General features: G+C 56.7%; 1 protein-coding gene across 1 annotated transcript in view; it reads left to right on the top strand.

Moving 5' to 3' along the window:
- The first annotated feature begins 1,620 nt into the window (after positions 1 to 1,620).
- LOC311521354 (receptor-type tyrosine-protein phosphatase T-like) overlaps positions 1,621 to 26,139 on the top strand; it is a 97,883-nt gene continuing 73,364 nt past the window's right edge. The window contains exons 1-4 of the mRNA XM_084629633.1: positions 1,621 to 1,782; positions 23,907 to 24,095; positions 24,776 to 24,955; positions 25,412 to 25,594. Coding sequence (XP_084485759.1) covers positions 1,680 to 1,782; positions 23,907 to 24,095; positions 24,776 to 24,955; positions 25,412 to 25,594 — 655 coding nt within the window. The 5' untranslated portion in view covers positions 1,621 to 1,679. The remainder of the gene's footprint in view (positions 1,783 to 23,906; positions 24,096 to 24,775; positions 24,956 to 25,411; positions 25,595 to 26,139) is intronic.

Raw genomic sequence — 26,139 nt, 5'->3', positions numbered from 1 at the left:
CACCAACCCCCAGTCCTGAGTCCCCTCACACCCAAACTCCTGCTGCTGGGGGTTTGGGGGGCCCTAGACTGTCCCAGCAGCAGCCGGTGCAACTGGCTCAGGGGCTGCCCAAGCTGCTCTGTTGGCTCCCGGGCCAGGCACATGGGCCGCTGCAGAAGTCATGGAAAGTCACGGAATCCATGACCTTCATGACAAACACAGAGCCTTAATCATGAGACACGCAATATGACTAGGGAGCCCAGCCTATAGAGAAGCATGTGCTATGCAGGAGGTCAGACTAGATGATCACAATGGTCCTTTCTGGCCTTGGAATCCATGAATCTATGAGAACAACTCCCATGAGGCATTGTGGCAGCATGTCCAAATAAAACTATTTTTGTTCAATTTTTTTATGGAAAAGTCGATTTTTGTCAGGCAAGTCGAGTTCCCTCCCCTCCCTGGCCTCGATCATATGGAGGCAGCTGCATGATTTAACTGGGAATTGGTCCTGCTTCGAGCAGGGGGTTGGACTAGATGACCTTCTGGGGTCCCTTCCAACCCTGATATTCTATGATTCTATGATTCTATGTCAGGGAATGCACAGCAAAGAGGACATGTGAATCAACGGAAAGCAAGGTCACGCTCCAGGCTGGGGGGTCCCAGGCCAGTCCCCAATGGCACAGAAAAGGGGAAGCCAAGTGCAAGGCACAGAGTCTGTGCTGGGAATGACAGGGAGGCGGTCCAAATGCTGAAGAGTTTCACTTCCTCCCCGAGTCCCAGCTGCACATTGCAGTGGCATGTGAGAGGGAGAGAGGGGGAGGGAGTGCACAACAGACACAGGATGAGTTACTCCACCTCTGGCATAGGTTGGTTCCAAGGGGTCAGGTTTGCCACTGCTTCCAGATCTTACCACCCTGATGAAGACCATCATCCATGCAAGGGGGAAGGAGTATCCTCGGCCCAGCACTTGGTGGCAGTAAAAAGGTGGGGAACTTTGTTCCTGAGTTTGGAGGGCTTTATGCCCCTAAATCATGGGGTTCTTTCTATGAGCTCTAGGGCAGGAGGGAGACACTTTACTCCGAGGGCACCACACCATCTGAGCAGTGACTCCATGGGGCTCTCCAGAGCACCCATCCTAAACCTTCTCCCTATCACAGCCCTAGCACAACCTAGCCATCTCGTCTCATGAGGGGAGGGTTCAAAAACCCTTGTCAGTCCTGCCCTAGGAATTCCAGGATTCACGAGCTGTACCATGACCTGACAGCCGCTGGCACCCTGGAAGCCCACATCCTTCCTGGAACTCTGGTCCATGGCTTGCATTATTATGCTGAGGCCCAGCTGCTCTCAAGTTCCCTGACTGCCTGCCACTGCAAGCTAGGCATGGGCCAAAGGGACCTAGGAGTCCTGGCCCAGTGATGAGGGGAAGCAGCAGATTGTATGTTCCCCTGACAGCTCACAGAGCAGCGAGGTTACAGAACAGGCCTGGAGCCACATGGTGCCCCAGCAGACCCGGAGAGAAACAAGAGCAGCTCTGACAGGAGTTTCCATCTCCAAGGAGGAAGCTCTTGCACCACATGCAATTTCTGTGTGTCTGGCTGTTTCCTTTCTTCGCTGGTCTCTGCCACGCTGAGCTCACACGGGAGCTGAGCAGAGAGGCAGAGCGCCTGGGGCTGAGTTCTGCCCTGGGGCTGTCTTGGAACATGGCCCTGCAGGTGTCGGCTCTGGCCCTTCTCCTGGCCCTTCCCCCACTGCTGTCTGCCCAGGGAGCAGGACTGCCCAGTTCCAGCCGCCCCAAGACTCCAGGTAGGACCCGACTCAGGCTTTGCTGCTCCCCTGGCTGCAAGTGGCTGCTGGGCTTTGCCTGTCAGTCTTGCTGCAGTTGTCCCGGGAGGGGGCTGCCCTCTGCGTCCATGCCAGAGCCTGAGGGGCTCAGCGCCAAGCACCGCTCAGAGAGCTGGGGTGAAAGGCAGCTGAGGGTGATGCTGGGGCAGGAAACCATGTTCCCCTGGGGGGGCCCAAGTGAGAGCTGCAGCTGTGCGCCCCTCGGGGAAGCAGGTCCCCCCCTGGGAGCAGCAGACAGGTCAGCGTCTGTCTCTGGACTGGGGATAAGAAGCCCGGGGAAGTGGCCTTCACGCTACCCTACAAATAGTATCACCAGTTCCCTGCGGGGCAGGTGTGAGTCCCACGCGTGGGTGGGGGAGAACCTGTGGGGCTCTGTTTCTTTTCCGGGAACAACTCTGGTACCAGGAGCAGGAGTCCAGCCAGCCACCCTGAGCTCCCTGCTCCCTCTGAGCCATGCAGACCCTCCTGGAGCCCCCAGCACAGTGGGCTCATTCCTGTAACGAGTTCATTGCATTCTCAGTGCCCACTGGAGAGGGGGGGTGTACCTGGTATGAGTGATGGGACCATGCAGCAGGGATTCGTTTCCATAGCAGATGCACGTTGACACCGGCGCTGTACTGTGGGGCTGGCAGCTTTCTGTACGGAGCGCCTGGGAGTGCCCCAGTAAGCACCCCTCTCTGCCGGGGGAGCCTGAACTATGAGTCATTGTCTGTGGTGGAAAATGTGGTACAGAAGTGTCTTGCCATAACAATTCCCCTGCATCACATGGCCTACAATACGCATCTCTGTTCACAGTGGGGACCCACCCCTTCTGCCAAGGTGCAACTTTCATCTTCCCCTCAGCAGGGCAGAGTGACTGCAGGCATGAACCCGGGTGAGAGGAAGATGTGCAGGGAGCACAGGCTTGTGTCCTGCATTGTTTTGCCAGCCCAGTCATTGGTCAGTGGAAACATGGCTCTGAGAGGGTGTTTGGGTTTGAGCAGAGTGGGACTGCCTCAACCTGTTCCTTAGTTGAGTTTGTTTCCATGAAAAAAGAACAGGAGGACTTGTGGCACCTTAGAGACTAACCAATTTATTAGAGCATGAGCTTTCGTGGGCTACAGCTCACTTCATCCGATGCATAGAACGGAACATACAGTAAGAAGATATAGATATACATACAGAGAAGGGGGAAGTTGCCATACAAACTGTAAGAGGCTAATTAATTAAGATGAGCTGTTATCAGCAGGAGAAAAAAACTTTTGTCTCGATCATCAAGCTGGCCCATTTAGACAGTGGACAAGAAGGTGGGAGGATACTGAACCTGGGGAAATACATTCAATATGTGGAATGACCCAGCCACTCCCATGGAGGCTGTAGCACCCTGCCCTGCAGCTCAACGCCTTTTGGCAGGATCTTTCTTAAATCAGTTGTTTCTTGAAATGGGTCTGTCTGGAAAGAGCTGACAAGCTCGGTAAATTAGGAGCAGTTTGCATCGTGGGCACCGCTAGCAGAGTTGGCTCTGGGCTGGGCCCGTTTAAAAGCGCTGGTGCTCTAAGGGCCCTGCAGGTTGGCTCAGGAGAATGGAGATGGGCCCGTGACCCGCAGGCTGCTGGCTTTCATTCGGCCACAGAGGAGGCACAGTCCTGACCTGATGGCTGTCTCGGGCTGCTGTGAAACGAGCTGGTGTGTCTCAGTCAGGTTCCGAGTGGACAGGTGTCCACACTACAGCACCCAGCAGGGAGCCCAACTGGCTGCGCCATGGAGGCTCAGCTCCCCTCCCGCGATGTAGCTTCCGCTAGCTCAGGGCAGGCCAGGCTGCGTTCGGGGAAGCTGGCGCTGCCTGGGCTGACGTTGCCCCGAGGAGAAACAGAGGCTTCCTGTCCCTGGGGCTTCAGGCTGGCAGTGCTATATTGAGTAAAACCACTTGCGCAGCCTGTGAGATGGCTCCCAGCCGGGGCCTTGGTACCCATGGTGGCACCGACTCCCTCAGAGAGGGCAGCAGACTCACGCCAGTGAGCGGGCCAGGAGCCTGAGGGAGCTGGGCAGGTCCCATCCCAGCACCCCAGCAGTCAGGACCATCTCCCTTTGGGTGTGTCATGAGGGGCTGCTGGCGTGAATGGTGCCCAGGCAGAAGCGGGAGGGGCTGCCTCGAACTCTCATGCTGAGGCTGAACTGAAAGTTGAGCTGTGCGCGAAAAGAGGAACCATGCCATAAACAACGCCCAGGCCCCCTCGGAGACACCAACCATCCCCCCCGGGGCCCGGCCGAGAGACGTGGCCAGGCCCCCTCGGAGACACCAACCATTCCCACCGGGGCCCGGCCGAGAGACGTGGCCTGGCCCCCTCGGAGACACCAACCATCCCCCCCCCCCCCCCGCGGCCCGGCCGAGAGACGTGGCCAGGCCCCCTCGGAGACACCAACCATCCCCCCCCCGGGGCCCGGCCAAGAGATGTGGCCAGGCCCCCTCGGAGACACCAACCATCCCCCCCTGGGGGCCCGGCCGAGAGACGTGGCCAGGCCCCCTCGGAGACACCAACTATCCCCCCCGGGGCCCGGCCGAGAGACGTGGCCTGGCCCCCTCGGAGACACCAACCATCCCCCTGGGGCCCGGCCGAGAGACGTGGCCAGGCCCCCTCGGAGACACCAACCATCCCCCCCGGGGCCCGGCTGAGAGACGTGGCCAGGCCCCCTCGGAGACACCAACCACCCCCCCCGGGGCCCGGCCGAGAGACGTGGCCAGGCCCCCTCGGAGACACCAACCACCCCCCCCGGGGCCCGGCCAAGAGATGTGGCCAGGCCCCCTCGGAGACACCAACCATCCCCCCCTGGGGGCCCGGCCGAGAGACGTGGCCAGGCCCCCTCGGAGACACCAACTATCCCCCCCGGGGCCCGGCCGAGAGACGTGGCCTGGCCCCCTCGGAGACACCAACTATCCCCCCTGGGGCCCGGCCGAGAGACGTGGCCAGGCCCCCTCGGAGACACCAACCATCCACCCGGGGCCCGGCCGAGAGACGTGGCCAGGCCCCCTCGGAGACACCAACCACCCCCCCCCGGGGCCCGGCCAAGAGACGTGGCCAGGCCCCCTCGGAGACACCAACCATCCCCCCCCGGGGCCCGGCCGAGAGACGTGGCCAGGCCCCATCGGAGACACCAACCATCCTGCCTGGGGCCCGGCCGAGAGACGTGGCCAGGCCCCCTCGGAGACACCAACCATCCCTCCCCGGGGCCCGGCCGAGAGACGTGGCCTGGCCCCCTCGGAGACACCAACCATCCCCCCCCGGGGCCCGGCCGAGAGACGTGGCCAGGCCCCCTCGGAGACACCAACCATCCCCCCGGGGCCCGGGCAAGAGATGTGGCCAGGCCCCCTCGGAGACACCAACCATCCCCCCGGGGCCCGGCCGTGAGACGGGGCCAGGCCCCCTCGGAGACACCAACTATCCCGCCCGGGGCCCGGCCGAGAGACGTGGCCAGGCCCCCTCGGAGACACCAACCATCCCCCCCCGGGGCCCGGCCGAGAGACGTGGCCAGGCCCCCTCGGAGACACCAACCATCCCCCCCCGGGGCCCGGCCGAGAGACGTGGCCAGGCCCCCTCGGAGACACCAACCATCCCCCCGGGGCCCGGGCAAGAGATGTGGCCAGGCCCCCTCGGAGACACCAACCATCCCCCCCGGGGCCCGGGCAAGAGACGTGGCCAGGCCCTCTCGGAGACACCAACCATCCCCCCTGGGGCCCGGCCAAGCCCATCCCAATAGCTGCCCAGGGGCCCAGTGCAGCCCCACCAGAGCCAATGGGGCAGGGGGATTCTGGGGTGAGAAGGCTCCATGGCAGTTGGGCTCCAACGGTCACCCCATAGAATGCTGGGCCCTGTAAGCCCCGCCCCCTTGGTGCAGGAGGAATCTAATTGGTGGGGAGGCCAACACAAGATCCTGCTCCTCCAATAGGGCCTCAAGGAGGGAAGGCTGAGGGCAATTTTAAATGGGGTGTCTCCTGAGGAGAAAGAGGAGGAACCCCCGGAGGGATGGGCGAGCAGACAGGGTCCCCCTGCCCAGAGGGGTGGGAGAATGGACAGGGATACCCCCCACCCAGAGGGGTGAGAGAGCAGACAGGAGCCCCTCACTCAGAGGGGCGAGAGAGCAGATAGGGTCCCCCCCACCCAGAAGGGCAGAGAGCGGACGCGGCCCTGTTGCCCACACACACTTGCAGCATCGCCAACCCCAAAGGTTCAAAAATCACAAGCCAGACCCAAAAATCATGAGACGTTTTAAGGATGAAGTGGTTGTTTCGTTCGGTCTCTTAACTGGGGACTCCCCCTTCCCCAGTGTCTGGGTGGCAAGTCGTGTCACCAGCGCTCCCAAGTGTATAGAGCGAGGTGACTTGGGCTGTCCTCTCCCAGCGGCTTGATCCCAAACAATTGTTACACCCATGCGCTTGTTATTCAAGGAAGCTCACTCCTGCAGAACTAGACTGGAACTCCTGGCGACACAAACCACCTTTGCAGAATGGCAGCACTACCTGGAAGGAGCTCGCAACCCAGTCCAGTTATTCGCTGATCATAAAAAACTGGAATACCTATGTAGGGAAAAAGCCTTCGATCAATGGCAGCTTCAGTGGGCCCTGTTCTTCTGATGATTCGATTTCATTATCACATTCCTCCCTGGATCCAAAAATGGCAAGGCCGACGCCCTGCTCCGAAGACACATTATCAACTCATGAGGCCTCAGCCAGGAACAACCCACATTCTCCAATCCCATAACTTTCTCAGTGCCACTCGTCACCAGGATTTTCTCAGACTGATACACTCAGCCTCCGCCTCAGGAATTCCACCTGATGAGCAAGCTATTATCCACAAGCAACCACATGACTCCCAGGAAGGGTTCACATACGTGAGAGACCGCGTCTCTGTTCACCCTGGACCCACAAGAATTGCAGTCTTGCATCTTTGCCATGATTTGCCCCTAGCAGGACTGCTTCAAGACCCAACGAATAATATCCTGCTCCTTTTGGTGGCCCCGGATGCGATCGATGATGCAGTCATTCATTGCCTCCTGTGATGTTTGTGCCTGCACCAAGACACCACACCACAAGTCCTGTGGTCTCCTCCAGCCCTTGGACACCCCATCTTGACCTGGGGGACCATCACATAGACCAGGGGTCCCCAACGTGGTGCCCATGGGCGCAATGGCGCCCGCCGGGGCAGTCATGTGCGCCCCATGACAGCGCACCGCTGAAATGCCGCCGAGACGTGTTGCCGTTTCTCGGCGGCAGTTGGGCAGCAACACTTCTTGTCACTGCCGCGTCTCGGTGGCATGGTGTGTGGCACCCACCACAGTCATCTGGGAATAGGAATATGCTATTCCCACAAAAAGGTTGGGGACCACTGATATAGACCTTAGTCTAGTGTAGGATTACCAGCGTCCAACACATTTACAACAGTTTTCCTAGTAGTGGACCACTGTACAAAATGGCCTACTTCATCCCTTGCACAGGCCTCCCCTCAGCTGAAGGGATAGCCCTGCTATGGATAAGCTATACAGACCAGCTCCACAGCCTTCCGGAATGCATCACCTCCAATCAAGGGTCTCAGGTCACAGCCTGGTTCTGCTGGGGGTCGGCACGTCTTTCCTCTGCTTGCCATCGCCAGTCCAAAAGCCAGACGGAGAGGGCCAACAAAATTCTTGAGCAGTATCTGCAATGCTACATCAGTCATCACCAGGATGATTGGTCCTCATTTCCCTTTTACCCACAGCTTGCCTACATCATCGCAGACCATGCGTCTACAGGTCAAAGCCCCTTTTTTACCACCTATGGGCACTACCCCGATTCACCTGCAATTACCCACTTCCTTTCCCAACCTGGCCGCCTCAGACCTAGTGCAGCAGATTTGTCTGGCCCAGGAAGAAGTGAATAAGCACCAGGAAAAAGCAAGAGCAGACTATAAGTGGCATGCAGCCAAGCATCAACAGCGAGGTCCCACCTACTCTGTGGGACACAAGGCATGGCTCTCCATGGAGCATCTCCATACCAACAGACCCACTCACAAGCTAGACTTTCAGTTCTCGGCTCTTTTAAGATCCTGCGACAGGTTAATCCAGTCAGGTTTGAACTTCAGCGATCCTGCTCTCTGAAGATACACCCAGTATTTCCCATATTGCTTTTGAAGCCCTACATAAAAAACCTTTCCCCTTATATGACCCAACTGGCTCTTCCAGCAGTACAGGTACAGGGCCATGAAGGGGTACATGGTTCCTAATACCCTGGACTCTAAACAAAACTGTGGCAGGCTTTGGTGTCTTATTGATTGGGAGGGGGATGGTCCTACAGAACACACCTGGGAGCCTGCAGAAAATATACACCTGCCCACACCTGGGCATACACTCACCGGAACAGCCTGGCCCCACATCATCCTGAGGGCGCAGGAGGTGATATCGGGAACTGGGATTCTTGAACCCAAGTCTACATAGCTCTTAAGAGCTAGGCAGCCCCCCTGCCGCCGGCTGGTCTGCTAGCAAGTGCTAGAATCGCAGCTGAGCTCTAGCAGAGGACGCCAGCCTGGGACCTGATCAGTGAACCCCGGTGGGGTCGGGACTGGCCCAGCCTCAATTTAATCCAAGCACAGGAACGGGAAGTTGATGATGCAACTGGATTCTCCCTGCTCAAGCCTGCAGTAGGTGCGTCTGCTCCCCTTGCAGCCTGACCCTGCCCGACTCCCCGTGTGCCCTCTGGCCTGCCTTGGGCCCTGTTCTCCGGTATCTGACCTGGCCTGGTGTAACGAGGCTGGCTCTGGCGGGACCCCATGGAGAGTGCCAATTCAGGACAAATGGCTAAAAGCAGGGCAGTTACAGCCCAAGGCTGGGGTTTCTCTGTGTAAGCAGGGGAATAGTCCCGCTCTTCTGTGGAACTTTCCTGGCTTCTGCACGACCCCGGTGAAGTGGGCTAGCAAAAGGATCTGAGTCCTCACTCCCACTTCCTTTACCCAGTGGCCTCCCTGCCCTTGAGGACTCCCCTTCCACTCTCCTGTTTGGCAGAGTCCTCGTAACCCCAACAAGGCTGGGCCCAGGATTCCTGGGGGGCTCGACCCCCAACCCTGCTGTGGTCACCTAAGGCAGGAGCTAGGGTGTCCCACTGCGGGGTACTCTCTCTGCACTGGGCACTTCTCTGACCCACTGATCATTACATACAATTTAAAGCAAATGCAAGTTATTTAATCAACAATTAATTTTTAAAAGAATAAGGGGAAATGGGAAAGGTGAAAGGAAACACATCAGCCCGCTCTGTGGCAGGGAACATCACAGACAGCGTCTCTGGAATGTCAGGGCAGTTCACAGTCTAAGTCTTGTAAGTCCCAGGCCCCTGCTCCGGCCCTGGCCGTGCTGCAGGGATGCTGCGGGTCGGACACTCGCTCTGGTGGTGGCCACACGCTCTCAGGCTCTAGGTGGCAGGGCCCTTCTTCCCAGCGTTGCCCCCGCCCTGATGGGGTTACCAATCCCCCTCCGAGTCTGGCCTGCAGAGCCTCCTGGCTGAGGCATCTCCCTGTGCTGGGCCCACTGCCCAGGGTCCCCCCTTGCTCTCCCCAGCTGCTCACGACACCCGGCTCCGGACTGCCCCAGCCCCAGCCCCAGCCCCAGCTCCCTGGGCTGCTTCTCTGGCCCCTCTGGCTCTGGTTGCTGCAGCTCTGCTCCCAGGGCCAGTCTGCTCTCTCTGGGCCCTGCCTCTGGCTTTGGGGCTGCAGCTCTGCTCCCAGGACAGGGTCTGCTCTCTCTGGGCCCTGCCTCTGGCTTTGGGGCTGCAGCTCTGCTCCCAGGGCAAGTCTGCTCTCTCTGGGCTGTGCCTCTGGCTTTGGGGCTGCAGCTCTGCTCCCAGGGCCAGTCTGCTCTCTCTGGGCCCTGCCTCTGGCTTTGGGGCTGCAGCTCTGCTCCCAGGGCCAGTCTGCTCTCTCTGGGCCCTGCCTCTGGCTTTGGGGCTGCAGCTCTGCTCCCAGGGCAAGTCTGCTCTCTCTGGGCCCTGCCTCTGGCTTTGGGGCTGCAGCTCTGCTCCCAGGGCAAGTCTGCTCTCTCTGGGCCCTGCCTCTGGCTTTGGGGCTGCAGCTCTGCTCCCAGGGCAAGTCTGCTCTCTCTGGGCCCTGCCTCTGGCTTTGGGGCTGCAGCTCTGCTCCCAGGGCAAGTCTGCTCTCTCTGGGCTGTGCCTCTGGCTCTGGTTGCTGCAGCTCTGCTCCCAGGGCCAGTCTGCTCTCTCTGGGCTGTGCCTCTGGCTCTGGTTGCTGCAGCTCTGCTCCCAGGGCAAGTCTGCTCTCTCTGGGCTGTGCCTCTGGCTTTGGGGCTGCAGCTCTGCTCCCAGGGCCAGTCTGCTCTCTCTGGGCCCTGCCTCTGGCTTTGGGGCTGCAGCTCTGCTCCCAGGGCAAGTCTGCTCTCTCTGGGCCCTGCCTCTGGCTTTGGGGCTGCAGCTCTGCTCCCAGGGCAAGTCTGCTCTCTCTGGGCCCTGCCTCTGGCTTTGGGGCTGCAGCTCTGCTCCCAGGGCCAGTCTGCTCTCTCTGGGCCCTGCCTCTGGCTTTGGGGCTGCAGCTCTGCTCCCAGGGCAAGTCTGCTCTCTCTGGGCCCTGCCTCTGGCTTTGGGGCTGCAGCTCTGCTCCCAGGGCAAGTCTGCTCTCTCTGGGCTGTGCCTCTGGCTTTGGGGCTGCAGCTCTGCTCCCAGGGCCAGTCTGCTCTCTCTGGGCCCTGCCTCTGGCTTTGGGGCTGCAGCTCTGCTCCCAGGGCCAGTCTGCTCTCTCTGGGCCCTGCCTCTGGCTTTGGGGCTGCAGCTCTGCTCCCAGGGCCAGTCTGCTCTCTCTGGGCCCTGCCTCTGGCTTTGGGGCTGCAGCTCTGCTCCCAGGGCAAGTCTGCTCTCTCTGGGCCCTGCCTCTGGCTTTGGGGCTGCAGCTCTGCTCCCAGGGCAAGTCTGCTCTCTCTGGGCTGTGCCTCTGGCTTTGGGGCTGCAGCTCTGCTCCCAGGGCCAGTCTGCTCTCTCTGGGCCCTGCCTCTGGCTTTGGGGCTGCAGCTCTGCTCCCAGGGCCAGTCTGCTCTCTCTGGGCCCTGCCTCTGGCTTTGGGGCTGCAGCTCTGCTCCCAGGGCCAGTCTGCTCTCTCTGGGCCCTGCCTCTGGCTTTGGGGCTGCAGCTCTGCTCCCAGGGCAAGTCTGCTCTCTCTGGGCTGTGCCTCTGGCTTTGGGGCTGCAGCTCTGCTCCCAGGGCCAGTCTGCTCTCTCTGGGCTGTGCCTCTGGCTTTGGGGCTGCAGCTCTGCTCCCAGAGCCAGTCTGCTCTCTCTGGGCTGTGCCTCTGGCTTTGGGGCTGCAGCTCTGCTCCCAGGACAGGGTCTGCTCTCTCTGGGCCCTGCCTCTGGCTTTGGGGCTGCAGCTCTGCTCCCAGGGCAAGTCTGCTCTCTCTGGGCTGTGCCTCTGGCTTTGGGGCTGCAGCTCTGCTCCCAGGGCAAGTCTGCTCTCTCTGGGCCCTGCCTCTGGCTCTGGTTGCTGCAGCTCTTGCTCCCAGGGCAAGTCTGCTCTCTCTGGGCCCTGCCTCTGGCTTTGGGGCTGCAGCTCTGCTCCCAGGGCCAGTCTGCTCTCTCTGGGCTGTGCCTCTGGCTTTGGGGCTGCAGCTCTGCTCCCAGGGCAAGTCTGCTCTCTCTGGGCCCTGCCTCTGGCTCTGGTTGCTGCAGCTCTGCTCCCAGGGCCAGTCTGCTCTCTCTGGGCCCTGCCTCTGGCTTTGGGGCTGCAGCTCTGCTCCCAGGGCAAGTCTGCTCTCTCTGGGCCCTGCCTCTGGCTTTGGGGCTGCAGCTCTGCTCCCAGGGCAAGTCTGCTCTCTCTGGGCTGTGCCTCTGGCTTTGGGGCTGCAGCTCTGCTCCCAGGGCCAGTCTGCTCTCTCTGGGCTGTGCCTCTGGCTTTGGGGCTGCAGCTCTGCTCCCAGAGCCAGTCTGCTCTCTCTGGGCTGTGCCTCTGGCTTTGGGGCTGCAGCTCTGCTCCCAGGACAGGGTCTGCTCTCTCTGGGCCCTGCCTCTGGCTTTGGGGCTGCAGCTCTGCTCCCAGGGCAAGTCTGCTCTCTCTGGGCTGTGCCTCTGGCTTTGGGGCTGCAGCTCTGCTCCCAGGGCAAGTCTGCTCTCTCTGGGCCCTGCCTCTGGCTCTGGTTGCTGCAGCTCTTGCTCCCAGGGCAAGTCTGCTCTCTCTGGGCCCTGCCTCTGGCTTTGGGGCTGCAGCTCTGCTCCCAGGGCCAGTCTGCTCTCTCTGGGCTGTGCCTCTGGCTTTGGGGCTGCAGCTCTGCTCCCAGGGCAAGTCTGCTCTCTCTGGGCCCTGCCTCTGGCTCTGGTTGCTGCAGCTCTGCTCCCAGGGCCAGTCTGCTCTCTCTGGGCCCTGCCTCTGGCTTTGGGGCTGCAGCTCTGCTCCCAGGGCAAGTCTGCTCTCTCTGGGCCCTGCCTCTGGCTTTGGGGCTGCAGCTCTGCTCCCAGGGCAAGTCTGCTCTCTCTGGGCTGTGCCTCTGGCTTTGGGGCTGCAGCTCTGCTCCCAGGGCCAGTCTGCTCTCTCTGGGCTGTGCCTCTGGCTTTGGGGCTGCAGCTCTGCTCCCAGGGCCAGTCTGCTCTCTCTGGGCTGTGCCTCTGGCTTTGGGGCTGCAGCTCTGCTCCCAGGACAGGGTCTGCTCTCTCTGGGCCCTGCCTCTGGCTTTGGGGCTGCAGCTCTGCTCCCAGGGCAAGTCTGCTCTCTCTGGGCTGTGCCTCTGGCTTTGGGGCTGCAGCTCTGCTCCCAGGGCCAGTCTGCTCTCTCTGGGCTGTGCCTCTGGCTTTGGGGCTGCAGCTCTGCTCCCAGGGCAAGTCTGCTCTCTCTGGGCCCTGCCTCTGGCTTTGGGGCTGCAGCTCTGCTCCCAGGACAGGGTCTGCGCTCTCTGGATCTGGCCCAGCTCTGCTCCCAGCTCAGCTCAGGCCCCTGCTTTCTCCTTAGCTCGGCCCCACTCTGTCTGACCCAGGCAATTCCAGCTCACACGGCGGACGGAACCTCCCTGGCCTCCTGCCTCCCTGATTAGCCTGCCCGCCCTGTCATTCAGGCTGACCTGGAGCATTGGTCTCTCCCCATTGTTCCTGGGGGCTGTCAGTCTCAGGGTCCTGATTTCCCATCGACCCTTCCCCTTTTAGTACTGGGAGCTAGCCAACCAAAACACCCCACTGAATGTTAGTAAGGGGGCAACAGTCCCCTTACATATGCACACCAAGGCAAACCAAACCAGACAGACAGAGAGGACTTTGGTTTTACCCCACTGGCTAACCACACGTCACACAAGCAATTCCCTTAGACACTCCAGTTTCCCAGGATCTCCACCAGTGCCACTCGTTATGGGGACAAATGGTTATGAAAACCAATACCCCAGCAAAAGAGAAAAGGTTCTCTCAATCCCAAAGGACCAAGCCCCAGACTCAGGTCAATATACAAATCAGATCTTACCCACAAATCACGCTGTCGCCAATCCTTTAGAATCTAAAATCTAAAGGTTTATTCATAAAAGGAAAAACATATAGATGAGAGCTAGAATTGGTTAAATAGAATCAATGACATACAGTGATGGCAAAGTTCTTGGTTCAGGCTTGTAGCAGGGATGGAATAAGCTGCAGGTTCAAATCAAGTCTCTGGAGAACATCCCCAACTGGGATGGGTCTTTCAGTCCTTGGTTCAAAGCTTCAGTGTAGCAAAGTCCCTCCAGAGGTAAGAAGCAGGATTGAAGACAAGATGGAGATGAGGTATCAGCCTTTTATAGTCTTTTCCAGGTGTAAGAACTCCTCTTTGTTCTTACTGTGGAACATTACAGCAAAATGGAGTTTGGAGTCACATGGGCAAGTCCCTGCATACTTTACTGAGTCACAAGGCGTATCTGCCTTCTCTCAGTGGGTCAGTTGTATAGGTCCTTAATGGGCCATCCAGCAGGCTAGGCAGAGCTGACACCAACTTGTCTGGGGTGTCACCCAGAAGCATAGCATAAGTTTGAAATGCAGACAGTATAGAGCCAGTATTCATAACTTTAACTACAAAAATGATACACACATACAGACAGCATAATCATAAGCAGCAAACCGTAACCTTGTCTTAGACACCTTATTTGACCCCCTTTATACAAGATTTGGTGCCACGACAGGACCTTGGTTGCAACGATGATCTATACGGTCCCAGATTATGTCAATAATGTCACACCTGGCTCTTGCTCTGACCATTGGGTCAGACTGCCCAAGACCCAGTTGTGACAGTGGGGAGGGGAGGAACAGAGGAGCTGTCCCTATTGCTCATGGGGCAGAGGGGGTAGTGGAGTCATCCCGAGCTGCTGGGCTCTTTCTGCTCCTCCCACCCTTCCTATGAGAACAGTGCGGTCTCCTGTGGGGAAGTGGGGGCAGTTCTGCCTGCCTCCTGCAGCAGCCCTGATTGGCTGCTCTTCCTCAGGAGGCGGGGCAGTGGCGTACCTCCCAACATTTCAGGTGGCCAAAGGGGGTGCAGTGCAATCAAATCCATACAATGATGACATTCCTGGGGAAGGTTTGGTGTAACGCCTGTAACAATGACATGTTCAAAATAATGGAAGAAACTAAGACAGGTAAATGTTTCTTTATCTGTCCTCATGACTGACAGACAACTTTTGAAAAGACTGTGAGCAATCGGATTTTTTTCATTTTTACCGCTGGTTTTGGAGATAACAAAAGTAAGTCTTATGTACATAAAAGTGCCTTCGTCCGTTACTCTGCAGAGTGTTTCCTTTTGTCTGAACAAACTGGTATATGTGGCAGACTTTGCCTTTTTGCACAGTTCAGGTGAAGGCTGCCACCGGTGACACTTCATACGGGAAAAGATATTGAGTTTTGCTGCCAGCGTAGCATGTAGTGTGTCCCACTGTTGCCTCGTCATACACATTGGGCACTGGTTGCTGGGGGAGTTGTGTTTTCTCCCCTCCTGCCCCCAAAGAACTTCTCATGCTGATTATTGTTTTCTGAACTATGCTGAATAGTCTTTAACATAAAGCGTTGCTGTGGGAGATTAAACGTTTGAATGTTACAAGTTTTCAAAGTACAGAGAATCTTGCCTGTCCCTTTACTGGGTTGTTCATTTGAGATCTTGTATGCCAAAACCCATCAGTTCTCATAGGGCTGTCATATTCAGGAAGTGCCTCGCAGATTGATAATCCCTAAATTTGGAAAGCAGAGGATCCATTTCTTGCATGCTGATCACATCAGGTCCAGGGAATTAATCGTCAGCTCCATATCACAGAAAGATACTTATAAACAACTGGTTGGGTTAACAAAATCAGGCTCTTACGTACAGGGTCTTCTAGACGCATTGACTTTTTCATGGATGTGACAAAGTGGGAATGTTCTTTATGCTTTCTCTAAATACTGTGTGGGTGCCTCAGTTTCCCCTATGTTTCTTAAGTATCTAGGTGGTGGGATAAGGGTGTGTGATTGTTGCAGAGCCCCAGAGGGCCAGTGTGATGGCATCTACACAGAGAATGGCCAACACCCTGTCTCCTGGCAACTGATGGCCTGGGCCCCTCCCCTGCAAAGGTGCGGACTGAAGGTGTTGGAGAACAAAGAGATCAGGTGACCTCCTGGCCCAGGAAAGAGACAAAAGCGAGAGGAGGGGCTGGAGAGTTTTCAGTTTTGAGTTTTCAGTTTGGAGATGGCTGGGGAAATGGAGGTAGGCCAGATGGACTTCTGGCCTCCCTGCCCCCCAAGATGGGCCTGATTGAGGGGTCCTGTTCTCTGTAACTACAAGCTCTGTTTTAGACAATGTTCCTGTTGTCTATTAAACCTTCTGTTTTATTGTCTGGCTGAGAGTCACGTCTGACTGTGGAGCTGGGGTGCAGGGCCCTCTGGCTTCCCCAGGAGCCCTGCCTGGCTGGACTTGCTGTGGGAAATGCATGGTGTGGAAGGGGATGCTGAATGCTCCGAGGTCAGACCCAGGAAGGTCGAAGCTGTGTAAGCTTTTTGCCCTGGGGACAGTCTACTCACAGAGAGGAGGCTCCCCCAGAGTGCTGTCTGGTTTCATATGGAGTAGTTCCAGAGCATCGCCTGGGGACGCCTTGACAGTGTAATCCAGTCTTTTTGCAAAAAAAGAAAAAAGAAGAAGAAGAAGAAAAAAAGAACGCAAACTCCACAGCTTCAGCCAAGAATGTTTTTACATGGCTTTGTGTTCATCATGTTTTCCTTTCTTGACAGTTACATATCTCAAAGCCTACAAATAGTTCAGGTGCCCCTAACCGCACAGAAGAGTCTTTGACGTTTAGTTCCATAACATTTTCACTTGCAGCTAGCACAGAGGACCACACAAATCTCAAAATAATAACTTTGTGTAGCGTCATCATTGCTGAGTTCAAAAGGTGACTCACTGGTGCTTCAGTTTGGAGTGCGTTTAACTTGTTAAACGTGGGTAGCACTGCATGCAAAACCACTAAATACACCTTAGTTCCCATGGTCCAGCAGCAGCTCTTTGCTCTTCCTCGTCAAAACCACTGACAAAGTAGGAGTAGAGCCCATCCCGAGTAGCCAAGGTGCATTCAGCAGATCCCTCCAAAGGCAGCCCGCGCTTTTTCATATGCTTCAATTTTCTTCACACTAGTACTGCAAAATGCCCTGTGTCCATTCAGGGATGTCACTCTTTTGACACTGCTCTGAAAGTGGTAGTAAATGTCAGTATTGTATGCTCGCCACGCATCTGCAGTGATGTTGAGGCATGCTTGGCCATTAGGTGCACAGGGTGGCAGAGGCACCCCTCTGCATACACACTCCCTCGTTCGTTGTTTGCTTGGCTTTAATTTGAGGCAATATACTGTTGTGCTTACCCTGCATGATTTGCAGCATTATCCGCTGAAATGTAGCACATTTAATCCAGTCAGCATTGTGTTTTGGTAGCACGCTGGTTCCATCAAACAATTCCTGAGATTTGTTCAGTGTGCAATAAAGGATTGGGCCAAAAGAAATCTGATGAGGTTCAACAAGGACAAGCGCAGAGTCCTGCACTTAGGACGGAAGAATCCCATGCATCGCTACAGACTAGGGACCGAATGGCTAAGCAGCAGTTCTGCAGAAAAGGACCTGGGGATTACCATGGAGGAGAAGCTGGATATGAATCAGCAGTGTGCCCTTGTTGCCAAGAAGGCCAATAGATATTGGGCTGTATTAGTAGGAACATTGCCAGCAGATTGAGGGAAGTGATTATTCCCCTCTATTCAGGACTGGTGAGGCCACACCTGGGGTATTACGTCCAGTTTTGGGGCCCCCACTACAGAAGGGATGTGGACAAATTGGAAAGAGTCCAGCGGAGGGCAACAAAAATGATTAGGGGGCTGGGGCACATGACTTACGAGGAGAGGCTGAGGGAACTGGCGTTATTTAGTCTGCAGAAGAGAAGAGTGAGGGGGGATTTGATAGCAGCCTTCAACTACCTGAAGGGGGGTTCCAAAGAGGATGGAGCTCGGCTGTTCTCCGTGGTGGCAGATGACAGAACAAGGAGTAATGGTCTCAAGTTGCAGTGGGGGAGGTCTAGGTTGGATATTAGGAAACACTATTTCACTAGGAGGGTGGTGAAGCATTGGAATGGGTTTCCCACGGAGGTGGTGGAATCTCCATCCTTAGAGGTTTTTAAGGCCCAGCTTGACAAAGCCCTGGCTGGGATGATTTAGTTGATGTTGGTCCTGCTTTGAGCAGGGGGTTGGACTAGATACCTCCTGAGGTCTCTTCCAACCCTAATATTCTGTGATTCTAAGAAACCATAGCTAAAAACTCTGTCACTGTACAGCCAATTTCTGGGTGTGTATATGTAACCAAGAATGGAAAATGTTTCTCAGACTTGTCCGAACCAGCATCCAGTGCCAAACCGACGTTCATGGCCTTCAGTCCCACACTGTACATTTTCAGGTTTTAGGTGCGATTTCCCCTTGTGTAACATGAGTTGTTTTGGGGGAAGCATGCTCATAGCTCTTGGGAATTTTGGAGACTGGGAACATTTCTTGATTAAAGGTCTAACATGATCACTGCTAGCACAAGGGATGTTGCACTCCTGAAGAAATCCTCTGAAACTTCAGCTTCGGTTACACCATCACGCATGGTTGATCCAGCGGGTGGGAAAAAAGCTGCTGCTGATTTTGACTGTGGCAGCCATGACACAGCTTGCACGTTTCTCTGTAGCAATTTAGCGTGAAAGACCCTTGTGTCCGCCAGGACGACCAGCTCACAAAAATCAGTGTGAGCCCTCGCCTTGATTTTTGTAGGAAACGGTCTTGCACCTGCCACGAGTCTTTAAACTGATAAAGACTTTTCATGGTTTTTTTTGGTGGAGCCTGGGTGTCGTCATCCACCATGGCTGCCGTTGAGTCTTTGCTTTTCTTCGTAATCTTTCAATTTCTCAACTATAGGCAACTTGAATTTTTAGTTGTTGGAGACGGCACGGCCACTACGATAGGCCTATGCCTACCGTTCCTCGTTTAACACTCGGGTCTTGTGGCTGATTGCCCCTTCTGAACTACTTCTTTAGTTACAACTCACACAACTACTGCTGGACATGATGTTCAAGCTGGGTGTGGGGTTTTTAATAACAAGGAGGGTGAGAGTCATTTAAACAGACAGTGAGAGTAATCACCCGAGAGAGACATACGGAGTTGTTACTCTGCACAACAAATGAAATACAGTTTTGTGGCTACGTGTGCACACTCAGTTGTAACGGTATTTTTGTTCACCCATGGTAATTGATTTGCCTTTAAGGTAGCAAGGTTAATGTGGGAAATGTTATTCTTCAACCAAGCCAGGGGGTTTGGGGGCCAAAGCAGGACAGTCCAGCAAAAGTCAGGACTGTTGTGAGGTATGCAGTGGGGCAGGCAGCTGGGGCAGGCAGAGAGGGTTTTCCCCCAGGCCAGACTGACGTTGGCAAGAGGGCTGGACCCATGTAGGGCAGTGGGCGGGCAGACAAGTGCCGTCCCCGCCCACCCAACCATGATGGGTCCCATGTGGGACATGGCTTCAGAGGGCACTGGGCAGGACCTCTGGCAGCGTGATCGTGGAATGAGGCTCTCACAGCCTTTCTGTAATGGGTGTTGGGCAGTCTGGGGCCAGACCCTTTTCAGCACTGGTGAAGCAGGCCCTGGCCAGGGTCAGCCATGGAAGATGCCGTTTCTTAATCCAGGGGCACTTCCTGAGTGTGGCTGCTGCCTTAGTCTTTCTTGAAGCAAACTGTGCCTAGGATCCCTAGGGGGGACCCTCCCCTGGCTTTGGGGGTGGGAGTGGGGGGCTTGTAGTCCCACGGGTCTTTCATCCCAGTCCTGGTTGTTATCGATATTGATTCTTGGACAGCCATTCAGGTCACTGTGCCCCCTGGGGTGAGGCTCTGGGGCAGCGTAGCTGGGGCCAGAGGAGCTCTGCTCTCCCTGAAAAGCACAAGGTGCAGCCCAGCGTGACATCTGCACAGTGCTGGGGGTGCCATGTGCTGCCTGTGCCAAGTGCGGGGAGGTGTTTTGCTCCGAGGGTGAGGCTGCTGGAGAATGAAGAGCAGCTGCAGGGACAGGATGTGGTCTCTGTGCATGATGCATTTGTGAACTGCAGAGGCCCTTCTCTGTTCACACTGCCCGGGAGTGTGCACGTGCCCCAGGGGAGGGAAGTACAGGGCATTGCACTTCAGTGATGGGGAGCGTGCTGTGCCAAAAGGGTAAAGGGGGGGGAAGCAGAGTTTATCGCGACCTGATCCCTTAGGTTAAAGCTACAAATTACCTGGTCTTCACTAGCATTTTCTCTCATGTCAGTTACCACGTGTCAGCTAACACCAGGTAAGAACGCGCCTCTTTTCTTAGTGAGGACAGGGCCCAAGACTCTCAGGCACCTAAGATGAGTAGCAAGGACATCCGATTTCTGTTACCCTTCCTTGCCTCCTGGTCTTAGGCTAGGTTAGAGCCTGACTAAGCCCATCATTTAGACTCTATGTTCTTGGGGACAGGGCCCAAAGCTCCATACGTTTTCTGTCAAGTTCTTAGCCCAGCTGAGAGTACTACAGAATAATAATAATAAAATTAAATAAGGGAAAATATAACAATCTCTGATTGCATCAGGCAAATGTAAAATACATTTTACAATAATCCCTGGCTAGGAATGTAGCAGTCAGCATTTTCAATTTACCTCCCCTACTTCCATATTATAAAATCTGCCTGTTTCATCATATCTAAAACCTGTTTTCAGTGCTGAAAAGCCCTTGGGTCTGACAACCTCTTTCCCACAGCTGGTTGTGGGGGGCTTGGCATGTGCTGCTGAGGATGGTAGAGATTTCTGCCATGGTGCAAGGGTAACCGAAAGAGAGCTGGGGGCAGTTTTCTCCCTCCCCTAGCTTCTGTTAGTCACTGCTGTGCCCAGCCCTGCTGAATGCCTCGTTGTGACTTTCCCTGTTCTGACTGAGCACAGTTCCTGCTCCAGCTACACCGACAGTTGCAGACCAAGGGGAGTCCATCTCCTCTTGCCTGACTGGTGAATTCCAGATGGCTGACACTGAGATGACCCTGCCAGTTACAGTCTGACTAACTTAGACCCTGTGTGCACATTTCCCGGCCGTTTACATTGAGTAATCTCCTCTGCAAACACATATTCAGCTACCATCTCTATGCTGACAACTCACAGATCTGCCTCTGTGCTCCAGACCTGTCTCCTTCTCTCCAACCTAGAACCTCAACCTGTCTCTCTGACATCTCCTCATGGCGGTCGAGCCAGCAGCCTGACCTCAGCATGGCTAAACCCCAGCTCCTAATCTGCCCTCCCTGCTCCCTCTCTTCTCTATCACTGGGGTCAACACCACATCCTGCCTGTCACGCAGGCCTATAACCGGGACGTCATCATTGACTCAGCCTGGATGTGAGGATCTAGGCCCAGGGAGAAAACTTGCCAATTCTTTCTGAATAGCATCTCTACGATAGGCCTTCCACCCAGCTACACCTCTCCTCAGGGGTCTCATCATCTCAGTATTGCAACATCCTTCTCTCGGACCTTGACAAATGCAGTCTTTGAATCATAGAATCATAGAACTGGAAGGGACCTCAAGAGGTCTCTAGTCCAGTCCCCTGCACTTGAGCAAGGACTAAGTATTATCTAGACTGTCCCTGACAGGTGTTTGTCCAACCTGCTCTTAAAAATCTCCAATGACGGAGATTCCACAACCTCCCTAGGCAATTTATTCCAGTGCTCAACCACCCTGACAGTTAGGAAGTTTTTCCTAATGTCCAACCTAAACTGCCCTTGCTGCAATTTAAGCCCATTGCTTCTTGTCCTGTCTTCAGAGGTTAAGAAGAACAATTTTTCTCCCTCCTCCTTGTAACAACCTTTTATGTACTTGAAAACTGTTATCATGTCCCCTCTCAGTTGTCTCTTCTCCAGACTAAACAAACCCAATTTTTTCAATCTTCCCTCACAGGTCATGTTTTCTAGACCTGTCATCATTGTATCCATCCATCCATCCACTGTCACTTGTCGTACAACTTGGACTGGAAGCTCCTTGGGCAGGGACCATCTTTGTGTTCAGTGTTTGTACAGGGCCTCATGCGACGGGCTCCTGGTCCGTGATGAAGGGTGCTAGGTGCTGCAGCAATACAAATAATAATATTAATAGACATGGAATCTTGGGTCCAAAGGCAAGTGAGAGGGCCAAAAATGGCGTTTCCATTTCCCCAGCTTTAACAATGAATGAAGGGTGGGCCGCCTGGCTCTGTTCAGGGATGCCACTGAGACTCTGAGGCCGGCTACACTGGGGCTGAGGTGTAATTTTCAGCTCAAGCAGACATACCTGTGCTAGATCTGATCAAGCTGGCAGGCTAAAAGTAGCAAAGTAGCAGCAGCAGTAGGAGCTAGCCGCCTGGGTACATGCCCCGGGTCTCAGGCAGGTGGGAGACCACTTGGGGTGGCTCAGCTGTCCCACTGGTTGTGCCACCATGACTACACTCCTGTTTTTAGCCCAGTATGCCATCATACCTAGTGCAGGTACGTCTGCTCAAGCTGAAAATTACTCCAGTGTAGACCTACCCAAAGAGAGACGAAGTCTGAGACCTCCCAGCCCTGCAGCAAGGGAAGCAAGAGATTTCCATAGCCTCTGCCCTCAGTGCCTATCGGAACCATAGCAACACCCATGGGCACCTGGGGGTGAAGGTCGGGTGGTTCGCCTGGCTGCTCTGTGCTGTGCTACACCAGCTCTCTTCCGGTGCCCAGCAGCACCAAGCACCCCACAGCGTGGAGGCAAGAGCTGAAGGTGCTTCAGCGGCTGGGCCCCCTGGGAGCTCACCCTGCTGGGTTCCGGTGACCCCTCGGACACCCAGCTAAAGCGAAGAGGCCTTGGCTAGGGCTGGCCCAAAGGAAAGGTTGCCAATCGCCTACACCTCAAGGTCAAGCACTGCAGTTCCCATCTTGGCCCCTAGGGCTGTCCAACAGAGGGGTTTGGCTTCTCCAGCCTCGTGCCTGGGGAGCCCTCGCCGGGTCCCCTATTACAGGCTATCAGCTGGCAGCGGGTCTCCTGACTGGGATCAGTCCATGTGTGCACCATTATGGGCCCCCCTGTGTTGTCCCTGCCTAGCTCCGGCTAGCAGGATGCCCCAACTGTGGGAGGCAGTTAGGCTGCAAGCCCCCTCACAGTCCCTGCTGGGTGTATATAACTTGTACAGCAGCCCCTTCTCTTGGGCTCAACCCCCGACTGAGGATGCTGCCAACTTCCCAGGCTCATCCCCTGTGTCTGGGGCACCTTAGCTGCAATAGCTGTCAGCAGGCTCCTGCCCCTTAGGCTGGCAGCTGGCTGGGTCCAGAGAATTCCCTCTAGGCCCCTCTCTGTTCAGTCCCCTGCTGGGTCTCTTCAGTGTCCCACCAACTCTGCACAGACCTACAGAACACCTGTCCAACACGCTGTTAGAACACCCCAGTAAACCACACGGCTCAGAGAAATGAGAAAGCCGAGGGCTGAGATCCGAACACACCTGCATTATCATAGCAGTGGGGTCGGAAGAGGTTCTCTCTGTCTTTTTTGAATAGCACCCGTCACTTTACTAGCTCCTGCTGGCAGACCTCCATAAGGTCCTAGTGCAGAAATATCACCCGCAAAGCCCCCTTCAAATATCAGAGAAAACAGGACACCGCACTCCGGGCGCCACTAGCAGAGGCAAGGACAGCCCAAGTCCGGCTAGCTTCATTGGCGAAGGCAGTCGCACATTGCTCGGGGGCTGGCAGAGAGAGCGGGCTGGAGAAGAAGGAAGATGAGGCCAATAGAAATGGAGGCGCCATTTCAAAAATTCCATGAAGTTACAGGACCACGTTTCGGAGCAGCCCGTGCATAGCAGTGCATGAAAATAGGTGTGTGCATGATTGGCGTCCAAGCTTGTTACACCTGCCCGCACGCGTGCAGTCACTGTGCCCGCAGCTGGCAGCTCACGGGACCTAGACCAGGCCTGAGACACCCAGCTCTGAGAGGGGGCAGGGCTTAGCACCCCCACCCGGTCCTTGGCATCGCCCATTGGCTGGCTTTCGTGGCTCACCACCGCTCGTGCTGGCTTTGTGGATCACGGGCGCCTGTCTCTGCCCAGGTGCCTAACTCTGCTCTGTGGATCCCAGGGTGCTCCTGTGATTTTCTAAGCGCCCAAAAGTTAAGTGCGGTGACGCTCAGCATTGCAGTGCCTACGTCCCCTCGTGGTTCCCCCCCATTGACGCTGTTCCCGTGCTCAGCGGAGCAGAGGTGAGTGTCAGAAAGAGGCAGGGGTGGAGGCAGGGGATCTGCTCACATGGCAGACTTGCCTTGGACTCCACGACATTATTTTTTCATGTGAAGTTTTAGGATCTCTTGTTGCTGCTAATTTTCCTGAGCTCTGGGGCCCCCCACACCCTCCTGCCACTGCCCCTCCCACCCCGCGGTTTGCTCAGTGTGTGCTGTGGTGGTAGGAGAGAAAGTCCTGCCCCCTGGCTTAGTGTGACTGCCCCTCTGGGGGCACTGGGAGCAGGTGCTGCCGCTTGGGCCCTTCCTGGGGTGTTTCCTCGGGCTCCGGGCAGGCCACAGCGGTGCTAAGGGGGTGACCAGGCTCCATCTCCAGCCAGGCCTCAGCCTCTCGTTCCCCCCGTCACAGACACATGCAGGAGGGAGGGAGCCTGGACCACGAAGGTGACGTTTCCCGCCGAGCCCACGGCGTTTCCGGTCAATGGCACGGTGGAGGTGACATGCACCGAGAAGCCTGAATCCGGGCCGTTCCCTGCAAAATGCACAGAGCTGAAGGACCGCGGGGCAGTCTGGGATATCAGCGGAGTCCAGTGTCTCAGTGAGTGTGCAGAGCCTGGTACACCCCCCGTGCCCACCCCCCAGGCATGGGGCCAAACCTCCCCAGCCAGCCCGGGCATGGGGCTGCCGCCAGTTGCGGGCAGGAAATGGCCAGGGAAACCGGGCCGGTGATAACCAGCCCCTGGAGATCAGTGACGTGATGCCGGGGCTGGGAGACCAGGGTGTGGGAGATCTGGGAAGCCGTGACAATGGGCAGAGAAAGGGGGACCCCACTCCCTCAGCCTGCTGAGAAACCCGTCACAGGGCTGTCACCGTGGGCCCTCCCCACAAACACAGGCTTCCTCCCCCCGGTGCACACGGCTCCCCACCAGGCCCTGAGGCGGCTGCTGGCGGCTGTGGCCGCAGCCTGGCAGGAGTCTCCGCTGGGCACTGCTGGGCAGCTCTGCGAGGAGCGAAGCCTGAGGCCTGGGAACAGATCTCAGCATTTCTCAGGGTGCTTCTTCCAGCACCGCTTCTGAGAGCGGCCAGGCCCGGGCCTCCCGGACACGCGGTCCCCTCCCTGCCCCAGACTCGCTCCCCGAGCCTTCCCCGTGGTCACAGGCCCCTTCGTGCAGGGCCGGCCCCCGCACCTGTGCGATCCTGGGGCCAGCTCCCCAGGGCCAGGGGCTGTCAGACCGTAGGGCAGACGCCCCCATGGCCGCTCTCCTGTTCCTTTCCCAGGGATGTGCAATGATTGGGTGAGGCAGGTGGATTTTGACCCTGCACAGACGGAGTTCGGCGTCGGGGCCGAGGGTCGGGTGACCTGTCGTCAGCAGTTCCAGCAGAACTCGTTCAACGTGACGTGCAGAGAGACGGCGTCGGGGCTCTTCGAGTGGGAATTGGGTGCACACAAGTGTCTCAGTGAGTGCGGGGAGCCGGCCCTGGGGCTGGCCGGGCGCCGTCTGGCCAGGGGAGGCTCCAGCCAGGCTGCTGAGAGGCCGTGGGGAGAGTCCTGCTGCAATGAACAGCTTCCCCCCCATGGTGTCCCCGGGGGGGGGGGCAGGCGCGTGGGTCTGATGCCGGCTCCTGGCCCTGCTCCCTGTGCAGGAGTAGCAGAGACCAGGAACACCGTTTTCCCCACGGCCCAGTGGGGCTGACTGGTCTGCACTCGCCCTGCCCACGGCGGCCCTGAGCGTGTGAACGGAGTAAATGTACCTGAATACGTGGGGCCTGATCCTGAGAGGGGCTGATCCTCGCAGCCCCCCACCTCCTGCTCTTGTGGGCGCCCAGCATGGTTCAGGGTCAGCCCATAATACTCAGTGGAGTCTGCCTGGTTCCAGTGACCCCCAATACAGTGCTCTCATTCCATGCCCATAGGAAAATGTAAAATACTCAAAACCTGGGACTCCAGATTGCAGTTTTCCCCCAAGGGGCAGTTCTACTCCCCGGGTGAATCGGTGACATTGAGCTGCTCTGAGGGGTATTGGCCGTCACCAGCTGTGATCAAATGTGTCAGCAATGGGAGCCTGCCTGTCTGGAGTGAGACACCCACCTGCCAGGGTAAGTGTGAGACCCCCCCCGAGTCACTGTGGTCACGGGGGGTATTTATGTCCTGAATGTTCTGAAAAGTGTTAAATGACGGTGACAGCCAGTGTACGGGCAGCAGGTGTAAAGCAGTCCATCTGGGGGTGTGCGTGTGTGTCGGGGTTTGGGTTGGCAGTGCACATACCGTGTGTGTGGAGGTGCTGTGTCGGAGTGTCTGTAGGGATGTCGGGGTGAGGGTGTCTGGGATGTGTATTCCTGTGTTTGTAGGAGGGGGCTGGGTAGTGGTGGTGATTAGTGTAGGGGGGTTTGGATGGGCATTTTTAACGGGGCACGCTCCGCTCCTGCCTTCTAGCCCCACAGAAACTGCTCAGACTCCACCAGTCAGGTCTCCACAATGTGCCGTTGAGGTCAGATCCCTTCATCAGCAGGGGCTCAGGCATCGGGGATGTGCCGTACAGGGCCCGAGGCAGACAGACAGAGCTCAGGGGGCAAGGGGAGCTGAGGCTCTGTTCTACTGAGACTCCTGGACCCGCCCCCAGGAGCCTCTGTCACTGTGCCAG

The sequence above is a fragment of the Lepidochelys olivacea genome (assembly GCF_965140295.1).
Source record: "Lepidochelys olivacea isolate rLepOli2 genome assembly, chromosome: 5".
NCBI lineage: Eukaryota > Metazoa > Chordata > Testudines > Cheloniidae > Lepidochelys > Lepidochelys olivacea.
The sequence above is the reverse complement of the archived record's forward strand: the minus strand, read 5'-3'. Positions and strand labels throughout refer to the sequence as shown.